Below are 18910 nucleotides of genomic sequence, written 5' to 3'. Positions count from 1 at the left end.
TTCTTTTGCCTTTGTCCTGCCCTTTGGGTTTGAAATTGCCATACATGCAATGCCCCTTCCCAGGGAAAGATTCAGCTTCCAGAAAGGACAGAACCAGAAAACAGGCCTTCTCTGTCTATGCTCCAAGACTCTGGAGCCTCCTCCCTGTCAACATTATACTTGCCCCATCACATCTACAGTTCAGGGAAGGACTCAAGGCCCTCCTCTTCAAGGAATGGCTCGTCCTTAACACATAGGTCCACAGACCCTGCACTCACCACCCTACCTGAGACTCAGTGATCTGCTCCCCACTGTCTCCCCTCTGGTTGATTGTAGATCCCTTGCTGCCAATTGCCCACCCTCGCGCTCCCATGTTAGCTCCCTGCTCCTTTTTTCTCTGCTTCCCTCACTGTCCTCTTCTCCCTGTGATTGCAAAGTGCTCTGTTGCTTCCCGAAGCTAGGTCTGCGCTCAATAAATAGAAGAAGAAGAAGAAGAAGAAGAAGAATAAGAATAAGAATAAGAATAAGAAGAAGAAGAAGAAGAAGAAGAAGAAGAAGAAGAAGAAGAAGGGGTGGTCTGTGTGTGTGGCCGGATGTGGGGGCTGGGACTGACTGGTTCCAGTTCACATTCAGGTCCTGTGGTGTCTGTTCCTGTGCGGAATGTGTGGTCTGTGGGCATCTATGATTGGATAGCCACTCCCAGTTTGAATGGTGCAGATCCTTGCCTTTGGTGGGCATGGACGAGCTTCCAGTCCAGATCATGGATAAAAGGAGGACCTCTGAAGCCATTCTGCAGATCATCGATGGAGCCAAGACCCCCATGAAGAAGTGCAGCCGCTGACGTCCTTTGCAGCTGACCAGCATCAACTCTAGTGAAGTCCCGGTGAAGCCCTGCTCATTTGCCCGATCTCAAGAAGACCATAAATGAGCTCAATTAGTAAGGCAGCTATAAAGTACATAGGCACAACAGAGGATTTCAGAAAATAACACATTTTGTTGTAGCTTTGAGACAACCTGAATAACTAATTCATGCTAGCACTGCTAGATCATAATGTAATGTATAAAGTTATGTTCGAAATCTTCTAAACAAACTTTCCTGGGGCACTCAAGATACATTGGACATGCAAAGCATTTTCTAGCATGAGCTTTCTAGGTACATTTCAATACCTTTCAAGACATCTGAATGTCAGCAACATGCTCTTAATTACATATATTTGAAGTCATTGTTGTCTAGATATACAGTAAAAAAAATAGTTTATTAGCCAGAGAAGCAGTTTTTAAACATGCTTGAAATTGCTTGTGCTGTATGTATGTGTATATGGGGTAGACGGGTATCCTGGAATGGTGCATATACATTCACTGGGACCAAAGGAATGAACGAGGACTCCAGAAGCTGGAGCAAGCATTGCTAGACCTGGTGAATCATGGGCCTGTTGTGGTGCTGGCAGAATCAGATGAACCAGCATCTAGACGGGTAAGTAACGTGTAACATTCAATAGTGGAAAGGGAAACTGTAGAAGGACTGCAGCTTTCACACGCTTGTAGTGTAAGCAATCTGCATGGACCCAAGCTCCTAAGGGCAGCAGTTGGATCCATTGTAGGAATGACAAGGGAGCTGTTACCTGTGTTGTGAAGTGCTGCCCCTAGTACTAATACTGATCCGCCAGGCAAGTTGGCAGAATTTCACAGCAGATGAAAGGCTTTTAGATCATTCTGTGATCTGGTTAAGTAGAGACATGTTGCTAGCCAAAGGCCTCATTGTCTCAGGGATCTGAGATGTCTGGCAAGATTTTCGAAACCTAGGGATTCCTGGAAAAAGGTGAGAAAATAGCAGACACCAAGGGGGAGTAAAGAAGATTAAGGGGTGGAACAATCCATAGAAAGAGGCTCTGGGTGACCAGGAAATCCCCAGCAATGGGCAAACACAGTGGAAGGAACCAAAGAAGAAAGGGGAGGTGATTTATGTTACATAACTAGAGAACCAAGTGAAAAAATGGTGTGAGGGTAGGAACTGTGTTTCTGATGCTTGTTAATCTGCTTAGAATCACATGCTGTGAATATAATCCGACATCGCAGAGTATTGCATCTTTCTTTCGAGGATCCAAAGGGGGACGTCGACATGGGTGTGCTTGTAACACTATCCCTAACGTGACGTGTAGTGTACCCAAAATCCCTCACGTGTCGAGATCCCTCTGATTGTTTTTTCCACCTAGCTAGCTGGTCGCCATATGTGGATATCGTAAGAGACATATTGCAAAACGTATAACTTCTTTGTCCCACAACTGTTGGTCGTTTAGTCTTCAATCTTCTTCTTCGATGGCTGCTGTCGACCCCTACGCCAGAGATGTCTATGACTTTCGGCGACTGGTGCGTCGGTCAACGCTGTCGACCGCGTGGCCTCGGCCCTCTGGCAAGGCCTATACATTAGGGAGAGTTGGGTCCCGGGTTTGATTCTTTAAGAATGCATTTCCTTTTCCCCTCTCTTTTCCCTTCTTGTCTGGCTGCCGCCCTTTTCCTCTACTATGGAGAGGACTCCCTTTAAGTTCTGTCCGTCCTGTAACGGAAAGTACCTGTGGAAGGACACTCACCGAAAGTGTAACAAGTGTCTGCCTCATGATCATGACGAGTGATCCTGCAAGTCTTGCCAACTTTTTCGTCCGAAGACGCTAAAAGATCGGCGGACGGAGCGGTGGGTGGCCTATGCCATGCAGCAGGCCGAGAGTGGTTCCCCCATCGGCGCAGGTGCCTCGAGTGACAAGGAACCGTCCAGTTCCCAGTTGCCCATACCTGGCCCCGTCAGGCAGACCGCCAGTACTGCTATGGGGAGACTACATTCCGGCGACAGGGGCACACCTGCACCACAGAAGGATAAACACACAACCCCACGTGCTCCCTCAATGGATATGTCGAGGAAGCAACAGATGCCAACGTGCCCGTTAAAAGCTTCGGCAGCGCCTTCCGATCCTCAGGATCGGCTGCCATCCCCGCATCCAACGTCTCGGCATGCGTCCCGGCATTCAACCCATAAGGGCGTCCCTGCTAAAAAACAGAAGAGCGCGGATGCGTCGTCTAAGAGCACGTCCGCCACAGAGGTTTCAGGCATGTCGAAATCTCTCCCAAACCCACCGGAGCTACGCAAGAGACTTTCTAACATTTCGGCGGCAAATAAGTGAAAGAGTGCACCCTCACGTTGAGAGGAGTATTCAGATGGGTCCCAGCCCCTCTCCAAGACTTTGTCTGACCAAGGGCACTCCCTCTAGAGACCCCTTTTCTCTTGGAGAGTCTTTCCCTCCTCCTGACCCCTCTGGTTCATCTCTGTGGACCAGAGTAAGGTTTGAAAGCTGTATGGACAAGCTGTCTAAATTTGTAGACTTCTCTGCATTTTAACCTTAAGAGACCTAGGGAGGAGGATTCCTGCCCTAATTTTCCAAAGGTGCAAAAACTCGACAAGAAGAGGTTTTTGAATACTCAGAACCTGAAGAGGTCTATGAGGACCCATATGACCAACAAGACAACTCTTTTGGACAGGACACACCTGACCCATGCCCAGATTGGGGCCTGGATCAGCCTGTTGAGGAAACACCTTGGCTTTCCCCCACCCCAACTCCTGACCCAGACGCCATTTGTCTTGATCCTCCCTCCTCACCTCTACCAAGACAAGCTTCACCCATTGAATGGCATTTAATGCAATCCTGAAAAGGGCCGCAGAACATTTCAAGATTGCCACGCAGGCGGCAGTACAAGGTACTGACTTTGTGGAAGACATCCTGAAGGAAAAACCTCCCGCAAGTCAGGCAATCCCCCTGCTGAACTCCGTCAAGAAGTGCATTGCACCTTATTTACTATCCCCTTCACTCACAAGGACCGTCAACTTTCGGGTCGAAAAACTGTTCCGCCCCTCCCCTCTCTGACCCGTTCTACATTAGGGGGCATGTCACTCCAGACTCCCTAGAAGTTATCACCACCAGGAAGTGGGCCGGAGTGCCTTTGTCTTCTTCAGAACAGCCTCCCGACAAAGACTGTAAAAAGCTGTGCACCCTCGGCAAACGCATCACCACCTCAGTGGCAAATTACACAAGGATTGCAAATAACACTACACTTCTTGCTATAGTGATATGCAGTGGAATTTACTTCAGGAGGGTCAACAGGAAGTCCCACAACTGGTACGATCACACCTGCTTACAGCTGTCTCGGAAGGGAAACAGGTCACCCATAACATCCTAAAGAAAACGTTGGATGCAACTGAGACGGCGGGCAGACTCTGGCCCAGGGTACTCTTCTTAAAAGGCACGCCTGGCTTAAAAACTCAGGGTTCAAACCGGAAACCCAAGCCTCACTTATAAACAAACCAGTGCAAGACTCAAACTTGTTTGGGAAGGCTGTGGACAATGCCTTAGAAACAATGAAAAAAGAGCACGAGATTCTCAAGTCCCTTAATCAAATTACTGCTCGCCCTTACCAACAGCGAGGAGGTAACTCTCGCCACTCCTTTCGAGAGCAATCCTTTTCCCGTTCCCCACATAACCAGTATGGAACAGGGGGTACATCATGGTCCTCCAGACAGGTCGCCGCTGCCATCGGTCAATACCAACAGAGGGGTCACCGAAGAGGCAGCGGCAGGGGTAGGAATTCCACCCCTAGAGGCTCCCCGGCCTCCGCTCAGAAATGACTCGACAGCCCGGGTCCCCTCCCATGCCTTCCCGGTCGGGGGCTTTTCACATCCTTTCTCTAGGCATGGGAGGGGGTCACTTCAGACCAGTGGATGATCATGACCATAGCCCACGGTTACTGTATCGAGTTCCACCGGTCACCTCAATACTGTCCACCAACCTCCAGACGCCTATCACTAGCACACCTGCAGATTCTGCTGGAAGAGGTGGAGACCCTTTGAAGGAAAAGGCGCCATAGAAGTCGTCCCTATTCTTCAGGTAATTGAGGATATTTATTCAGTGTACTTCCTTGTACCCAAAAGGGATCTCACCATGCAGCCTGTGCTAGACTTGCGCCCAGCAAACAAATTTGTCAAACCACAACGTTGCGGGGTTCATACCGCTGTTAACACAGGGGGATTACATGGCCACATTGGATATGAAAGAGGTTCATGATAGAGGACAAGCACTATCAGTTCGAAGTCCTTCCCTTCGGCATTGCCTCAGCCCCAAGGGTGTTCACGAAGTTATTGGCGGTAGGAGCAGCTCACCTACGCAGGCAGTCCATCCCAGTCTATCCTTACCTCGATGACTGGCTAACAACAGGGGATTTGTGCAGAACATGCCTATCAAATACCCAGAAGGCAGTAGATCTCCTCTTCAGTTTGGGATTCTCGATCAATAATAAAAAGTCCAGCCTAGACCCCAGCCAAGTCAAACAATTTCTGTCTTCTCCGTTTTCTCCCATTTAAGAAATGATGAAGCCTAATTATTGTTCAAAGGCCTCTTCCATGTTTCACACGTCATCATCGTTACTCTTGTCCTTTTAGGTGATAAAACACTGCTTTACCATGTATGGTCAGCCTGTAAATCTATTTAAGATTTATGCTGCAAAGGAAAATGTTATTTCATTGTAACAGGGATTTTGCAGCCTGATATATGTTATAGATTCAACCTAGAAGGGCTACAAGAAAAGACACACATCAAAACTAATAAACACCACAGAGTAAATGAAAATGGGGCACATGTGTAGGGCATTGTGTAGATATCATCAGAAATTATTAGCCTGACCCTCAGTTGATGCACACCAAAAACCACCTCTCCCAAAAACCCCATGCCTTTTCTGAACTGAACCATTAGAAGGCAGGATTGTGCATGAATATGCTTCTTTGACAGAGATCAAGCTACAGAACTAACATTAGTTAGGGAGAATTTTAATTTCTGTGCCAATTCCCTTTAACCTTAGAGACCCCCAGCTCTTTTGCTGTACTTAGGGCTTTTGAATTTTTACTCCTGAATGAGTGGGATCTTTTTCTCACTCCCTTACGTGTTTTCCTGACTATGATTTTCTATGTTCCTTACTGTTTTATGAAGTCTGGTAAACACCATAGGCATCTGGTTTTGCATTGTGACACACAGCACCTTTTGTGCAGTGCCACTGAGAAGTCCCTTGGACTTCTCTTAATGTTTAACTGCATTTTCCTGGGTGCACTGCTGTTCCCAAGAATAGTAAGATGACCCCTGTCTTACTTACCTTTACTTCATGGGCCCAGCACACACCACCCTATGTGGAGTGCTGGGGAGCTACATAGTAACTCCTTTAACCCTTTCTTCATGTAACATCTTATTACACTAACTGACTTGAATGGCTGGTGGCAGTGGTTTCCTTTTTACTACTTAGTGACATGTGTCTGCAGGCTGATACCTCAGCTGTAGTGCTGCACCCAAGGGTGACCATTTTCTCAAAATGGCCCCTGTCTTCTTGTTTCGCCATTTCTTGTTAGTTTCTTCTGGGCTTTTACTCTGTTGTGTGCATCAGGCTTGAGTCCTTTGTGTGTTTTGCAGCCCGCCCAGACACCTTTTGCTCTGTTGTTTGCATCAGTTTTGAGTCCTTTCTGTGTTTTACTTTTGCCGAGCTTCTTCCATGAATCCTGCCCAGGCTCCAGTGTGCCTGGAAAGGCAGGAAGTGAGGGAGGGTCCTGAAACTTGCCTGTCCTTTGTCTCTTGGTGTGCCTGAGTGAAACCAGTTCCAATTGGCTGGCTGGCTGGCCAGGAGGACAGCCACTCTGCTGTGTGATTGACAACCTAGGGCTGTGAATTAATGGAAACCTGCATAAAAATCAAGGTTTTTGGGACTAAGAGTAGAGTCGACCACTGGAGGACAACATCTGAAGAAGATGATGGAAGACGATACCAGCAGCACCCTTCTGGACCGCAAAGTGCCCGGTGAAACCCTGCAGCTGTGCTGACCCCATTTTTGATTCAACAGGAGAGACTGTAAAGGACGACTTTCTCCCTTAGGCTGATGGGACTAACTAGCCTCGAGACAAACTCTATTTTGGCGCAACCCTCATCTTGCTGCAACTTTCCAAGGCTGCAGAAGCCCAATACCCAGGTTACCTCGACCACCTTTGAGTACATTGTCTTCCGAAGTCTGAATCTGGCCAGATCTTTGTGGGCATCCAGAGGATGCTACCAAAGCAAGAAATCCACATCCAGAAGAGTCACCTCATCAGAGTCCAGGACCGAAGGATCAAGGAAATCCTAACCAGAGCTTTTGGTTCTTCTTTGGCGCTGAGAAAAAGGTGCCAAAACCACAAAGAGCCACCAAATTGACAGAAATCCATTGCTGCCAAGTCCCTCTCTCGAGTGCTGCCATAGGAGCCCGCCAGATGTCCTCTTTTTCGTCACCACGACCAACGACCAGGAGCAAGGGTCTACTGCATTGTATCGAGAAGGCATCTAGCTGGAACAGCTTCTTAATTTCAAAGGTACTGTGGGGCTTAGGGTACTTTATCCTTTTGCCATTTGAGGTGCTTCCTGTCTTTGGGAGTGTGATTTAACCCTACACTAAGTTGACCTCAACTTACCTGCATTGGCCTTACAGCTTGTTTTTTTTTGTTTTTTTTTTGTTTGCTTGTGTTTGTTTGTGCTTTCTAAAGGTGACTCCTCTTGAGTTGCTGTGATTTCTATTTTGAACACTGACTATTTAAGAACATATTTCTAAGAAGAAGAGCATCAGAACTTTGACTTTGCCCATTGACTTTGGCTGTCCTGGCTCCCTAAAGGCCTCCTTCTAAGCCTATTGGCTTTGACAGTGCTTGGTCCCTTACAGGTTTTAACGTTGAACACTTTAGTGCTGGGATAATAGACTGTCTGCATCCCTTTGGGAGAGTCTAAACTGTTCTTATAACCTATCAGTCTGTTCTGATCTAATCCTAACCTTTCCTTCCTTGAATACTCAATATTGCAAAGGTGCTACTATATAAATGCTATACTGACCTCAAACGATTTCACCTCCGGGTGCTGGAACACATGTAACATATGAATGAATTACTCACCTGCTTTATTGGTCACTGTTTTGAATTGAATCCTACCTTGGGATTAATGTTACATCTAATTACTGCTTTTTAAAGAATAATTTCAATATCTTTGTGTATAAATGAAGAAAAATTGTATTATATAACTTTAAGTGCAGAAGAGTTTAATTGGATAGTTGATTTTACTGATTTAATTGTACAGCTCTACTGCTCATCTTACCCCTCTTAAGATACGCCTGGCTGGTCAGTCACACTATCAACTTGTGTAGTACAGGCCTACATTAAAAGTTGGCTTACCTAACACCAGTTGGACTGCACTAATTCTTACCTAACACTGTTACAGGCACGTTTTCTGGGTCACACCATGGTCACACCATGGTAACTCACTCTCACGGAAGGGCTAGAATTGCATTTGAACAAGCTTTTCCTTTTGCTAAGAGCTCCTTACTATGTAGATTGTGTTTGCACCACAGTAGGAATGAGTCAATGGAGCCCTTCCAAATTCACTTGTGCATGGTCCTAAGATTCTAGCCAGTCCTGTTAGATACAGAGCATAGGGAACAATACTGAAGTTTACAGTCATGTTGCTATACATTATTTCATGTTATTTAGGAGTTTTCTTGGAAGAACGAACTGCTTATTTTCACTTCATATCAGCACTGAAGCGATTCAGTGTAATTTTGACATCTGCTCCACTAAAGGCACCTTTCCCTGCTTAAGAGAAGAGAGAAAAGAATAAGGTTCTGCCTATTTTTCCTTATATCTTACTGGTTGATGTCGTCATATCTGACAAATACAGCTGCACATCAACACTGACAATGTGTGTGGTTTTTGTGTTGCCAGTGTTTGTCCAGCAAGATGCAGCTGAGCTCTTCATGACCATCTGGAACCTCATTCGTGACCAAATTGCAAAGCCGCAACCACAACTGGTAAGCTGGGATTTCACAAAAGACCAAAGTAATGTTGTTGACTCAAAATGTGTAAACATTGAAACAATCTTAGCATAAGTATAATAATGAGAGGGAAAGTAGTAGAGGGTGACCATTTTTAAGCACTTACCATACCTTTGTTAAACTTTATTGACGTAGCTTCTGCCACTAGACTTCAAAGTATGGCAAGGTATAATGGCTCCCCAGCATCCTATGCCACTGTGGTTTACTTGTTTTATCTATGCTCCTTTACATCAATGGCATTATTTATACAGTGGATCTAACATACGCATACACACCTTTAGCAACATGGCCATCATGGTCAGTAACAACCTTACCAAGACAGTAAGAAAAGAGAGCACAGAGCAGTCGTTTTATGTCTCAATGTTTCTTACTCCTCCTATCTATTTTCTTTCCTTAATATCTTGTTGGTGGCCAGAGGAACTTCGCCTGAAGTCCCCCTGCCATTATGTTCCTGTTCACCTGTTATAAGATGTATGGAATTGGATGGCCCGTAAGGTGCCCAGTCCCATGGGTACCCTTCAGGCACCCCATTTCTGCCCTTGAGTGATTGTGTCACTGTAATTTGATTTTAGGGAGTAGGTTGGTGGTAGTTGTGCTTTACTTTTGTCTTCAACATGGTGACCATGAGGTCGCCTCAAAATGTCAATTCTGACCATGCTGGCTCTTGTGAGTGCATAATGGTAGCCTCCATACTGGCCCTAACTAGTTTAGGCTAGCAGAGGTACCTGGACTAGTCTTCTCACCATGACAGTCCCAGTGACCAACCAGTGTGGTTGGTAATCTATGCATCCGCAGCAAGTCCCTTTTTTCCTAATTGGCAGGCCGGCCTTTGGTTAGGCTCCTTTCACCGGGGTATTTGTGTTCTTCCATGCCCCTAACTCTCTCTGTTGTGGCTTTGTTCCTGGAATTTGGAGGTGGCAGTTCAACTGACCTGCTGGAGGAGTTTGCCCACTGATTTCAGCTGGCTGTTTTGGCCATTTTTAAAACCCTCACTTTGCAATACTTGCTAAGTGCAGTGGCTTGGCCTTATCCCAGTTTAGGTTTTTGGCTGACAGAAGTCCAGTCCCGATTGATTTCTTGGTGATTCCAGGTGACTCCCTAAGTCGCTGCTCCACTTAAGGAATGTTTCTGGGCCACTTTATTGCTGCATACCGCCCTTTCCCGCTTGGATGTTACGCTTGGCTGGGGGTTGCTGCAGGTGTCCAGAGAGGTCATTTCGGCACTGGATTGCCATTACCGCCGGCCATTGTCCCCATTCTTTTTTTTTCTTTTTTTTTCTTTTGATTTGGCTGAGTTAATCAACCTTTCAAAAAGAAAACATATACCATGAAAGAAAACAGAACATATTCAAAATTCAATTTTACACAATTTTAAACCTAAAAGATTAAAACCAAATTAACAGTTAAACTTATGCTGAGTTTCAAATTTACAAAACTTTACAGACTTAATTCATTTGATAAGGAGTCACATGCGTAACAAATTGAGCCAGTGCAATCTGAACAGAAGACTTCGTATTAGTTAACAAGTAGTTCCATATTTCTTCTTTGGAGTAGAATGTTTGGAAGTTGCATTTTGCATGAAAATACTTGTGTCTCAAGCAACTTAGAGCTGGACATTCAACCACGAAATGACATAATGTTTCAATTAGTTGTTGATTGCAACACTATCTACAGAAGGTTTGATCTTGTGACACCAATTGCCTTCTTCCCAAAATCTGCCTCGTTAAACATAAGTTCAAACGGATACGCATCATCTGAGCCCTTACGAAACTAGAAGCACATTTAATTAAGTAAGGTTCAGGGCAATGCATTTTTTTGTGAGATGACTTTACCACTTCACAGTCCACATATTCTAAACATTGGTTACGTGCACTTATCCAGTCGAAACGAAATAATTTCAATTTGGCCTTCGTTGGATTCATCAACAATAATTCAAGGGAAATGTCAGCTTTAACTAAAGTGTCCAAAACACAGTCAACCCATTTCTTGGGAAATTTCTTGCCAGAAATTATCAAATAGCTGGCTAACACGCTGAAAATGTTGGAAGATGAAGCTCCGATTAGACATTTCCGATAGAGTAAACAGAATTTCCACAATACTTGGGTGCACACAGAAATTAAGCCTAGTTCATAACAAATCATTTATGTAGGGGTGCATTGGGGCAATCCCAAAACTCCCTTCCAAAAGTGTGATTCAAGATGGTCCCAAAAGGCTCTTTGCTTTGGTGCTACTGTTTCTGCCCCGTAAGTAATTATGGGCGTTACTTTTTGTTGAAAAAAATCTAATAATATGAATTGTCCCCATTCTGAGACCATTTGATGCTGTGATGTCATCTTTTGTTGTTGCCCCTGCTGCTGGGAGATGTTTATTCAGGTTCCTGTTTCTTCTTAGAGACTTCCTCAATGGATCTTTCACTTCTGGCTTGAAGGCAGAACGCCTGAGAGGAGCGTATGTTTCTTTTTTTGCATTGCTGGAGCTTTAGTTGGCTGAGAATTCAAGTGCTATAGAGGCAAACCCTACAAACTGCACCTGAGGAGAAGAGCCATCTAATTATAAGGTTGTTTTGGGATCTGGAGCACTTTCAGCTTAAACTGCAGATGTGAGTACTTACCTTTGGGTCCTAGGAAGGGTGATTATTCATGATGTTCACTAATGAGTGTTCGACTGGCCCATGGAAGTGATTCCTTGGCTGCAAGTTCTAACCATGTTTCCCCATAAGCTTGGATTGGGGTCCTTCTGTGCTGCAACATCTGCTGGGGTTCACCTTCTGATTTATGTAATCCCTTTCCTCTTGGACTCATGTGGCTTGCCCTGGGGTTGATCATTGCAGCATCTGAACCTGTGGGGTAGTTACCTCCTTCACTGTGGATGGGCCTGTAAACTTTACCGTTATAGACAATGGAACTTTGAACTGACACTGGAACTCTCCCTAAGTGACTCTGGGGTACTTACCTGCCCTGGACATTTTTACTGGCTCCCCTAGGAGTTCATTGAGCTTTCGACTAAGACGCACTATTGCAATACTTACCTATGATATTCTATCCCTTTTTAAATTCATCCTGCTTTTTACAATGGTAAAATGTCTTTTAAACACTGTAATTGTAACTGGTAACATAGTGTGTATTTTTCCAGGAAATGTATCGAGAAGGCAGCAATTCATTGAGTCATGAAGCTTTTTCTAAAGTTAACTTAGTTCCATCCTCTCTGAAGCCTTAGGGCCTGATTCACATTGCGTTTTCCTATGGGATTGCGCATTATGAAACGCTTCTGTGAATCAGCCCTATGTGTTGGTCTGGGCAACTGGGCATTGATACTGTGATAATACCCTATGAGGTCTCAATGTATTGGTGAATTGTGTTTTGGGCCTTAGGGATTGTAGCCATTCAAAGTGAAGTGCTAGGGAGGATTTTCCCACATCCTTCTCATCATGGGTGTATCCTAAGTGGCCACAAGAGGTTGTTGCCAGGCTTGTCCAAAACTGTCTCTAAGGTACCATAGCCCAGCAGCCTGGCATCACTCTTCTGGGTTACTGTAGGTTAATTTACCTGCATTTCTGGAGGATTTCCCGACAGATCTGAGCTGTTGAATATTTTGGGACCTGGTTTGGCCATACTGGCTGGGCTATATGTGTCCTGCACCTTAGTCCTGGTTTCTTCTTTTGACTGGTGGATATCCTTCCTGGGCGGTCCCTTGATCTCTTCCTAGTCCTCCTCAGTGAACGGGCTTGATGTCTTGTGCTGGGCCTGGGCTGTTTTTCCACCATCTTCCCGTTTAATCATCCTTGCCATAGCGCCTCCAGGTAGAATGTCCGCATCAACCAGAATGGTGGTGGAACACCACTACCCCACTGCTGCTTTTCATTTTGGCCGGATTGGGTTGCCTCCACTGTTGGCACCACTGTGGGACAATTTTCTGCTTGCTTTACCCTTTTCCTCCCCAAGACATCCAAATCCACTTGGTCAGGTTCTTACACCTTCTGGGTGCTTTCTCCATCATTGCTTCAGCTCCTGGTTGGTGGGCCTGCCTCGTAGGCAGGCCTTTTGTTCTTCTTTTGGGCTGTCTGGATCATCGTTGTTCCAGTGTGCACGTCCCTGGGTGACTGGTGTTAGGCAAAGTATGAATGCAGTACCCTCTGGGCCACTACAAGCAACTATGGCTACAGGTGTAAGCGCACCAATCTTTGTTATAAGTCTGTACTGCACAATTTTGGTAGCAGTGCTGAGGTTACAATTATTCTTAGACAGTGTAGATATTTTGAGTTCACCAGAAGAGTCAATTCAATTCAATAGGCTAGGCCAAAGTCAATGGGCTAAAGTCTTGGATAGGATAAAGCAGTTCTGGTAGTTCAACGGAAAGTCTCTGCACAAATTCTCAGAAGTATTTTGTAAAAAGAACAATCATATGTTGCGTCACAAGCTGATTAGGCCTGCGAGTTGCAAAAGTTTCAAGCACTTTCACAGCGAGAGGTAAGTACTCTCAGTCTGATTTCGCAGTACCTTACAATGAAGAAAAAGATGCAGCTGATGACTTCTGTTCCTGGCAGTTCCTGCAGATCACGCTATTCCTGTGCCTCAGTCGTGGGGACAAGATGGAAAACGTTGGGGGACTCCTGCACTGCACTGGGACTGGTCGAAAAGCTTGCAACTGGCAAACTTGAATTCCGGTGGCTGTAAGTAATGCACACAAGCTGGTGTCCCTCTCCCTGGTAATGCGATCTCCTGCAGCACTCTGAGGAAAATGCAACCAGCTCTGAGATAGGTGTCCAGGTGGCTTACTGTTGAGTTGATTGGTCCCACCAACTCAAAGGGAGAAGTCGTCCTTAGCAGGGCTTCTCTGTCAAGGTGAACTTGGCGATTCAGATCTGCAGCAGAGCTTCACCAGGCAAACCAATGGTCCAGGAGTTGCAGCTGCCGTCCTCTTCAAGCTCATCTTCGGTTCTTTCGTTCCAGTGGTCGACTCTGCCTTCCAAGCCAAGAGACTCACCTTTTATTCAGTTCTCTCCCATTCAATCCAGCCTAGCTGTCACTTACCCAGCAGGGTGGCTTCCTTGCCGGACAGTCAGCCAGCCAATCACCACAGTCCTCGGAGACTAAGCTTAGGGAGTTTTGGGCACCTCCCTCACTTCCTGCCCACCCCAGACACTCGGGCGCCAGAGGCGGTCTTCACTCCTGAAGCCCGCCAAAGGCTAATGAACAAAGGGACCAAACTAGATTTGGCGCGCAGAGACAAACTCTAGAAGGACCTTTACGCAAAGAAATGGTGACAAAAAAAGACTGGGACCTGTTTTTACAGAGGGGGCTCAGGTGCCATCTTGAAAAACATGGCTCCCGCGATTTAACATTACCGGAGCTACGAATAGTTTGCGGTTGGGAAAATCATGGTAGTTCGTTGTAAAACCACTGCTACCAGCCATTCTGAGAGGAAAGGGTAGCATTTGACTGCTACATGAGTATCTAGACACAGGGCATACTAAGTAACCCCTCCAGCACTCTATTGTAAGATAGGGTGGGCTGGGTCTAGGAATTTAAAAGACTAGTAAAGTCAATTTCACTTTACTTTCTCTGGGAAATAGTAGTTTATCCCAGAGAAGGTATTTAAACCCTGGGAAAGCCTGAAAGGCTTCCATGTGCCACTGCACTGAGGGTGCTGTGTGACACAAATGAAAAGGTGATGCCTATGGAGTTATTTAAACTCTGTAACCAAAGAAAACAAACACAGAAAACAAACAGAATTAAAAAGCTCAAAGTCCCAAAGTTTAGCAAAAGAGCTGGAGGCTCTAAGGTGGGAGGAATTGGCACATTTATGAGAATTCTCCCTAACAACTGGATCCTGTAACTCGACCTTTGGAAGGATATTTGTACTTATCACTTTTCCTGAGCCACGTTCTTTGAACTGGCAGGAGTACTTACCTCAGAGAACTGAGCTGGTAAGTTATTCTTTCCATTTCCACTTTGCAGTTTTCCTCTGACTTACATTGGCCTGGTTCCTGCTTTCCTTCCTTTCTTCCTGGGCTTTTGGGTCATGTAACTGGAACACTTAAAGAGGGTCTCCTCTAGCATCCCCTGGGGTTGGTTACTGCCTTTTCTGCACCTGTGCTATGGAACCAAGACTTACCTGACATTCACCCATAACTGTGACTGTGCCTACTGGATTTGTCCCATGTATTCATATGGAGAACATTTACCAACTCCTCAAACTCATTCAAAATCACTTCGGAAGGAACTTAATTGTATGCTGATATTTTTCCTGCATCCCTCTTGGATTCTTGGAGTTTTCTATCAAAAGACTGTAATTTTAGCTTGTACCCTTGATTTTCTAAGTATGTTTAAATCACTGCATTACACTACTTTCTAGTAAAATGTACTATGTTACTGTGTATCAGTACTGGTTTCTATTTATTTGTTTGACTTTATAGATAGTATGTGTGTATTTTTATAATAAAATGCATATTTTTCAGTATAGGGCTACTTATTGGGAATAACTGTACTTCACAGCTGGCCTACCCTATCCCTTTGTTTAAGTATGAATGCTCTCCTTTATATCCCTAAACTGAGGTCTGTGGAACATTCTCTAATCACTCACCACATAGTGAGGGGTTCAGGGGGGGGGGGGGCAACAAAACTACTCTGCAGCCAGAGCGAGGAAAGCGTGGAGAATTGGACCAACTATATGATCAGGGGTACCTCAACAGCTACTCATGGTGCTGGTTGTGCAAGAAACATCCCAGGAATGCAAGTGCAGAGGTCATTTTTGGATTCAGGATATGGTCTGGTCATGCGTCAGATCAGGTCTTAGGTTATGAATGGTAAAGAGCCAGATGATAGCAGGACCAGGAGCCAAGTACCTCACTGAAGAAGGACCTTGTGAAGATGACCAATAGTGAAGGCGCCACCACAGCACTGACTGAAACAGCAACAATGGAACACAGAAGAGGACCCAGCATGCAGATCAGTGGCAGCACAGGGGGAGAACAAAATATCAAGCTAGGCGGCAGAGGGCGAACCCACATGCTGGATTCAATCCAATATTTACTTCAAGAAGCAGAAGTGGAGCTGTAGTGCCCACTCAAAAGTTGCAGCCCAACACAAATGGAAGGGTATCCCACCTTTAGGTAACACGGCAAAAAGGCCTCTCTGGGAGCATCACGAACTGCAGGCATGAAGGTTTGTAGCAATGAAGGTCAAAAGATCCAGCAATGAAGGATGGATGGAAGTTAAGAAAGAGAGGAGCAAAGGATTCCACCATCACAGAGAAGCAGGGATGGGATGAGCAAATAAAATGTATGGATATGCCACAAATCCACAGCTGCAGTCACTCACAAGGCCTAGTAGGATCGTTTTTGTTTTGTCCTCCCTGTTCCCCCACCCTCTTTTCTTGTTGCGTCTCGAAACACATTGTGCATAGGTGCATTTTAAATACCCAATAAATAAATAAATAAATAAATAAAATAAAACTCCCCAAGCAGTATTCTAGATGAATTCAGCAAATAATCTCTCTAATGGTAAGGGGTCTCTCAGATATTCTCAGACAAGGGCAATCAAAACTCTACCAAGCAATCCACGAACCACTAGCATTCAAGATGTTGATCAGGGTTCACCAGCCAAGTCTCCATACACAAAGGCACACCCACAAAGATGTATACGTAGTTGTTTGGATGAGCATCAACCAGATTCCTTTGAATTAAACCCAATATGAGGGTGCCTTTTTTGGCTCTGAAAGAGGCCACATCAACAAAACATTTTGTTCCTCCTGCATGGTCCACATGAACAAGGAAAGGCTACAAAGCAAAACAGCAAGCAGTGGAACTTAAATAAGTACATAAATGGACGCTATATATAACCATTTGGCTATAGACCTTTTGTAGCCGAAAGAGCTCTACAATTGAAATCAGCCTACTCCCCAACACAATTAAATGGTGAGAAAACTCACCCTGGGACCAAATGTGGGGCTGAAGAGAACCCTTGACAACGCTGGCCATATGGTCTACTAAGAGCATCAGAATCAAACTCAAAGTCCTATGTTTCCAGTGGTCAAAGTGGGTGGGAGCCTCTACTTTTTTTGTGTACGTTTCACTGTTCCTGTACTTTAAGTTTAAAAAGAAACAGTTCCAGAATGGTTTTGTTTTAAAATAAAAGTGTAGAAAGAAGTCATTCCCTTGAATAGCAGATGTGTTTGTTTGGGGGTTTGGTTTGTGCGTGGGAAGGGGCATGGCAATGGGGTTTGTGGGGAGCGGGGGCAGGCCAGCCAGGAACATAGTTCCACTGCTTCTTTTCGTACACTTCAACCACAGTATGTTTCTAATATTGGCCTTATGCTTAACATTGGGGGACCACACTGCATTTAGGCCACGCCCTTGCTCAGCCAATCAAAAGCTTTTCCATGCCCCCACTGTATGCAATAGGAGACAAACCCATGGCTAAACATTGTTAGGAAATACGTTATTTTTTTTTACCTTTCCTTTCCAATGATTTCAATGGGACACCCTTCTTTTTGCCTATCTATTTAACCTGTTCTGACTTTTTAGAAAGGGAAGCCGAGGAGCGAAGGCCAGGAGAAAAGGCCAAGCTCCCTCTATGCAGCTCTGCTATGAGGGGAACACCAGCTGATCATTGCTTCATCTGATCCGATGGTTGCAGAAGCACCGGATTGTTTGAGGAAGCCCGCCACGTCTGCAGCAGGCCACAAGGCCACAACAGCCTCTAAAATGGCTGCTGCCATGGCTACTATGATAACCAGAAACAAACAAGATTGTCCAGCGAGTTCACATTGGCTCCTGAACCCTGTCTGTCCCTCTCCTCCTGCCTTAAATGGAGGGGAGGTGCACCGACAGGCGAAGCCGAGGAGCGAAGGTCAGGAGAAAAGGCCAAGCTCCCTCTCTGCAGCTCCGCTGCGAGGGGAACACCAGCTGATTATTGCTTCAGCTGACCTAATGGTTGCAGGAGCACCGTAGTGCTCGAGGAAGCCCGCCGCGTCTGCAGCAGGCCACAACAGCCTCTAAGATGGGTGCTGCCACGGTTATTATGGTAACCAGAAACAAACAAGATTGCCCAGCAAGTCTTCATTGGCTCCTCGTCCTTGTCCGTCCCTCCCCTTCCACCTTAAATGGAGAGGAGGTGCACCGGCAGGCGTAACAGAGAAGCTAAGGCCAGGAGAAAAGGCCAAGCTCCCTCTCGGCAGCTCCGCTGCGAGGGAAACACAAGCTGATTATTGCTTCAGCTGATCCGACGGTTGCAGGAGCACCAGAGTGCTCGAGGAAGCCTGCCGTGTCTGCAGCAGGCCACAAGGCCACAACAGACTCTAAGATGCCCGCCGGGGTGGTTACTATGGAAACCAGAAACAAACAAGATTGCCCAGCGAGTTCTCATTGGCTCCTCGACCCTGTCCGTCCCTCCCCTCCTGCCTTAAATGGAGGGGAGGTGCACCGCCAGGGAAAGCCGTGGAGCAAAGGCCAGGAGAAAAGGCCAAGCTCCCTCTCTGTAGCTCTGCAGCGAGGGGAACACCAGCTGATTATTGCTTCAGCTGATCCAATGGTTGCAGGAGCACCGGATTGCTCGAGGAAGCCTGCCGTGTCTGCAGCAGGCCACGAGGCCACAACAGCCTGTAAGATGGCTGCCGCCGTGGTTACTATGGTAACCAGAAACAAACAGGATTGCCCAGCGAATTCTCATTGGCTCCTCGACCCTGTCCGTTCCTCCCCTCCTGCCTTAAATGTAGGGGAGGTGCACCGGCAGGCAAAGCCGAGGAGCGAAGGCCAGGAGAAAAGGCCATGCTCCCTCTCTGCAGCTCTCTGCTGCTCAACATTGCTGGATGTTGAAGCCCACCCACCAGTTCAAGGTAGGGTTCATGTTGAAATTGTAAGCACCATCAGATCCCAAAACTATGCCGTCTCCATGGTCCCCGCCGATACCCCTTACATATGTATGTCTGTACCATTAGCAATGAGACAGACGTGCCTCTGTGCGCACACCTTCCTTGCCCCTTCCTTCACCCACTATCCACCTCCTTACCTA

At 46.0% G+C, this 18910-nt stretch overlaps 1 protein-coding gene across 4 annotated transcripts in view; it reads left to right on the top strand.

Annotated features, from left to right (window-relative positions):
• USP18 (ubiquitin specific peptidase 18) overlaps positions 1-18910 on the top strand; it is a 376292-nt gene that overhangs the window by 195494 nt on the left and 161888 nt on the right. For all 4 annotated transcript variants that reach the window (XR_011281791.1, XR_011281790.1, XM_069628683.1 and 1 more), the window contains one exon: positions 8792-8877. Coding sequence is in view for 2 of the 4 variants with exons in the window: in XM_069628683.1 (XP_069484784.1) it covers positions 8792-8877 (86 nt within the window). In the remaining 2 variants the exon portion in view is untranslated. The remainder of the gene's footprint in view (positions 1-8791; positions 8878-18910) is intronic.

This window comes from Ambystoma mexicanum, chromosome 12 (assembly GCF_040938575.1).
Source record: "Ambystoma mexicanum isolate Mex_15411 chromosome 12, UKY_AmexF1_1, whole genome shotgun sequence".
Lineage (NCBI taxonomy): Eukaryota > Metazoa > Chordata > Amphibia > Caudata > Ambystomatidae > Ambystoma > Ambystoma mexicanum.
The sequence above is the reverse complement of the archived record's forward strand: the minus strand, read 5'-3'. Positions and strand labels throughout refer to the sequence as shown.